Source organism: Anser brachyrhynchus (genome assembly GCF_964034855.1).
Source record: "Anser brachyrhynchus genome assembly, chromosome: 2".
In the NCBI taxonomy this organism is placed as follows: Eukaryota; Metazoa; Chordata; class Aves; order Anseriformes; family Anatidae; genus Anser; species Anser brachyrhynchus.
In genome coordinates this window covers 120,919,743-120,924,426 of record NC_137695.1, presented here as the reverse complement: position 1 = coordinate 120,924,426, position 4,684 = coordinate 120,919,743, and the positions used below count along the sequence as shown (strand labels likewise).

The 4,684-nt window shown below is 42.6% G+C and overlaps 1 protein-coding gene across 4 annotated transcripts in view; it reads right to left on the bottom strand.

The window, feature by feature from the left end:
* Nucleotides 1–1,362: 1,362 nt before the first annotated feature.
* Nucleotides 1,363–4,684, bottom strand: part of LYN (LYN proto-oncogene, Src family tyrosine kinase) — a 52,921-nt gene continuing 49,599 nt past the window's right edge. For all 4 annotated transcript variants that reach the window (XM_080579402.1, XM_080579401.1, XM_080579399.1 and 1 more), the window contains exon 13: nt 1,363–3,000. In XM_080579402.1, coding sequence (XP_080435528.1) covers nt 2,798–3,000 — 203 coding nt within the window. In that variant the 3' untranslated portion in view covers nt 1,363–2,797. The remainder of the gene's footprint in view (nt 3,001–4,684) is intronic.

Genomic DNA, 4,684 nt, shown 5'->3' with positions numbered 1-4,684 from the left:
GATTAAGCTCTGACTGTTCATTTTATAAAGGTGAGAAAATCAATGAAACCAAAGAAAAGGTAAAATCATAAGCTTTGAGGCTGATCTGTCATAGCGATTGACAGGTGGTGATATTGAGCTGAAAGAATCATAGCTCTGCTTGTTCCTTACCTGTGTCTACTAACGCGATGTAAGAGCAAGACTGGGGCACGATAAAACTTGAAATAGCTTCCTTAGGGCAATTTCAGTCAGTGAGTGTGAGGTTTTCCTTAACTACTGTGAAAATACTATGCCTCTAAGAGTTGAAGAATTTTTAGGACAAAGCAAAGCCTGTAAATTAATCAGTTTCTGTTGCTTCTCATGGTGGAAGGGAACCCAGTTTGGAGTGAGAACCTTCCCCTCCTGTGGAGTCGCTAGGTGGTGCAGCCTTCCTGCGTGATACTGTAACAGCCCTTTTTGGATGTGAATGCTCTTACCAACCAGTTGCTTGAGTTGGTCTGCTCGAATGCGGTGATAAGTAATCACTCTGGTATGTCTTTAACCTATCTGAAACGTTAGGACTTGAGCCAGTGCAGGTCTCATGTTTTGAACTGTTTCTCTTAAATATGGATTACCTCCAGGGTAGAATTTCTAAAATATTATTCTATTCCCACACAAACTATTCTAACTATTAAAAAATATTTTGGTGTAGTGCTACAGTGCACTGAGTGCTGATCCCTTGAACAAGAAGGCTGCTGAGTACAAATTGCTCTGGACCAGCAATGGTCAAACAATGGGGTAATACTAGAAACTTACTATAATATCGCTTCAAATGATTTCATGCTGTGCTTTGTTGCTCCGTCACTTGTCTGAGATTGTATGCTAGCACGTTTGCAGCACGCTATCTATAATCTCTTATACTCTGAGCAAATGGCATTTCCATGCACCTTCCTGCTTCCTGGATCACTTTTGTTGGCTTCAGGTTGTTGGCTTCAGGAAATGGTTTGAAAAACAAAGTTATAGTATCTCTTAAGCTTTTTTCCTTAAGCTAAAACACAACCTGTAGTGAAGTACTTACCAAGTTTTAGCTGTAATCTTTTCCAAAGTGTTGCAATGGACTGTTACATTAAAGAATTTTGAGAAGCTGTTTTAAAGGACAATTCAGGACTAAACCTTTTCTTGCCTGCTGAAAAGAAACCCAAAAAGAGCTGCAGACATGGGTGGTTCAGCCTGCTTCACCTTCCCAAGACTGAATAGATATCAGGCATGCAGAGTCCATCAATATGTACCATTCTAGATTACCCTTCTAAGGGGTAATAAGCAGAGGCTCCTATGTTCCATGGGCAACTACTGCTACAGACAGAGTATCAGGCATTTTTCCCCAAATTACTACTGTACAACTTGTTTCAGACTAAGCGTTTATTAAAATTAAAAATCACCATACAGTAGAAACAATATTTACATATTTATCTGATAGTCTGCTTAACCAGCCTAGTTTGACTGAAGGAAGCCGATGGAAAACAAAAGCAATGATTGTTTATGCTGCTGAACTTTAGCTGCAGGCACACCGAAGCTTTATCGAAAGGGTTGTAAGCTTCTGCAAAGTACCACTTGCCTAAATAATGGGGGTGAGAGGTGGCAAAGAGGGGCTGGGTTTCAGTGGTAGGAACAGTGTCACCAAGAGAAAAAGCCCACTTATACTGTAGTTGCATTGTAATTGCACTAGCTCAGCTGTTCTGATAACTCATTCGGAGAGAACAATTTGATAGAGAGAGCTTAGCAAACTGCATTTCATTTTTATGAATTACAGTTTTAGATACTGAGCAATGACGTTATAGTGTTACTGCCACGTAACTGAATAGCCTATTGCATATCTCCACAAATGGGTTTTGACTGTGCTAGAGCTAGTTTTCGCTTTAAAACAGCTTTTAGGTTAGTCGATTAAAGCAGCAAAAATATAAGGAATACTCGAATAATCACAGACCGTTAGAAATTACGATTAAAATATTTTCACAGGTAATATTTTCACGGGTAACATTCTCAGTGACTGCAATAAAAGTATTAACTTCCTTCAAAGTCCTGTGCTTTCCCATTGATGATGACTTTGGCCTTGTGGGAAACCGAAGGTCAAACACAGAGCCGGGTATGCTGCTGCTTCTCCTGTCATGTACGCGCTTCTGCATCTGAGAGGGCTGTTGCATTGCTTTGAAAATTAAACTTAATACGAGTGACAGAGCAGTAAAACAGAATCATCTTCAATGTAAAGAATTACATACATAACCCTTCCTTAAAGGAAATCATTACATTTAGAAAGTCTTACAAGAGGTGCCAGTACTCCAACTGCGATTACAAGGATACAAAACTAATTTTCACACTACGCTGCATTTCAAAAAAGGTGATTTCAGAGCAACACCATGTCTTAAATCTGTAAGGTCTCCTTCATGACTTTTTCTTTTGAAGACAGCTGTTCATGCATCCCTTTTATAAAGGCCTCCTTGTACTGTATTCCGTGACTGATCCTGAGAAGGGTTTGTCAGACTGTACAGGTGCATGGTTGCTTTCCTTTTGCCTCCCTTCCCACCCCAAAAAGCTGACTTGGTTTGGTATGCTTCTGCAGCTGCAAAACACAGAACATGTAAAGAGAACTTCAACCTCTAGAGGAATTGTTTTAACCAAAGAAAAGCGTGATTATTTCGCTGCAGAATTAGTCTTTCCGTCAGCATTTCAGCTTCCACACTTGGTTAAGACGTCCAAGCTCACGGAGTAATTGGTTACAGCAGTCTGTCCGGGTAACAGTCTGTGACAGTGCTCCATGTCAACAGGAAAAGTGTTCTTTGTTCTATGGCTGCTGTTGATACTGCCCTTCTGTTGCTGTGTAGAAGTCATCGAGCACACTCTGTAGATAATCAAACGTCGGTCTCTCTTCTGCCTTGTCTTTCCAGCATGTTTTCATGATATCGTAAAGCTCAGCTGGACAGGTTTCCATACGTGGCATCCGGTACCCACGCTGGAGAGCAACCATCACATCTGAATTGCTCATACCTTTAATAATAATAATAAAAAAAAAGGTTTCAATGAATTGATCTCTTAACTCCTTAAGAAACTATCTGACGATTTCTTGTTCATTTACTTCACTCTAAAGATCTTCACACATCTAACTCAATAATACGGGGCTACTACTACTTATTAAAGGTGGTTACTAATAAGGGCTCAGTAAACACGGGCTAGGTGCGCATTGAAACAGCGGAATTTGCCCTGAAAATCCTGGGAGGACATTTCTGTTTCAAGTATATATATTTTCTGTTTCAAGTATAGCACTGCCTTTAGTGCCGAGTCTAAAACGCCTGGAAGAGTTCATACTGCTTGTCTCCAGAATCAGCTCCATTCTGTTCCCCAGATCCCTCCTGTTTTTCCTGCTTTCAGAGGTGGTGAGATCCACAGCCAAAATCCCACCCTGGCCAACTGTGTCATTCTTCCCTCTTTGTCTCTAGCTGCAGAGCTGCAAACCTGCTTGTTCCATAGCAGCATGCCTGTTCAACCACACCGCCGGTGCCCCACGTTCATGCACCCATCAGTGTAGTTGCACACTCAGATTTTTCTCCTATATTAACTATTGCAAATCTGCTGCTGATTGCAAGATAGTGGACATCACCGATACCGTTACATGTAACAGGCAATTTCCTCTCCCTCTTGCTCATACTATTCCGGTTGTGCAAAAACGTATCATCAGCTGTGATGAGCTTTGCTTTGTTTCCCCGTTGTTGTTCTCTTTCTGAGGAAAAGAACAGTAACAACCAGCAGTGCATCCCGAGCCTCACATGTCTCTCTCGTGGACCAGCCCCAGACTGCATCCTCCTCTTTTTTTTTTTAAAAAACCTTGTTCTTTTCCTCCTTTATATCCTTGAGAGATGGGTTCACAGAACGATTGCAACACCTGCTCTCGGAAGGCAGTCCTGCACATGAGGTCAGCTATGCCAGGGCCGACAAGAAAACCACTTCCTACCCCGAAGCCTGCCTTTCAACTCGCCCCTTCCTGCCAGCTTTACCTTCTCCCAAGCCAGACTCTAAGCTTTTTGTACTTCAGTGAACGCTCTTTCTTCCAGGGACAGGGCATGCAGGAAGCACCTGTGTTCCAGCCTGGACATTTGCCACCAGTGAGGACTTTACCTCTACCCAGAAGGGTATCCCGACCCCACAGCTGCTGGCTGCTCCTCAGACCACGTTCCCCACATGGTGCAGCTCTGCCTAAGACTAACATGTGGTGTGGGTTTTTTTTAACCTCCAGATAGGTGAGTGTGTGACATGCACTGCTCCGACTGATGCCAAGGCTTGCGGTGGAGGTGCAGGTGTGCTGCTCCCCTGGGTACGCCGTGACCGTGCAGCTCCGCCGCTGCAGAGCACTGCACGCGTTGCCTGAGCACCGAGGCTATCATTTAAGCCACTTGGCGGGTAAGGACACGTTTGAATCACAACCAAATGACAAATTAATTCAGTATAACTACTTTGATTATTCAAGATGACTTGAATTAAGGGGATTTTCCTTATATACAAGGAAGTTCTGCCAATCACAATATACACACCATGAGACCAAGCCAATTTTTCCTCAATTAGAAGAGCAGATACCACTGTAACAGAACACAGTGGATCCTCTTTCCCTTCATTTCAAAGGGAGAGGTTAATTCTAAGATCTGCGAAGGGTAGGATTAGTTCCCCAAAATAATTTGAC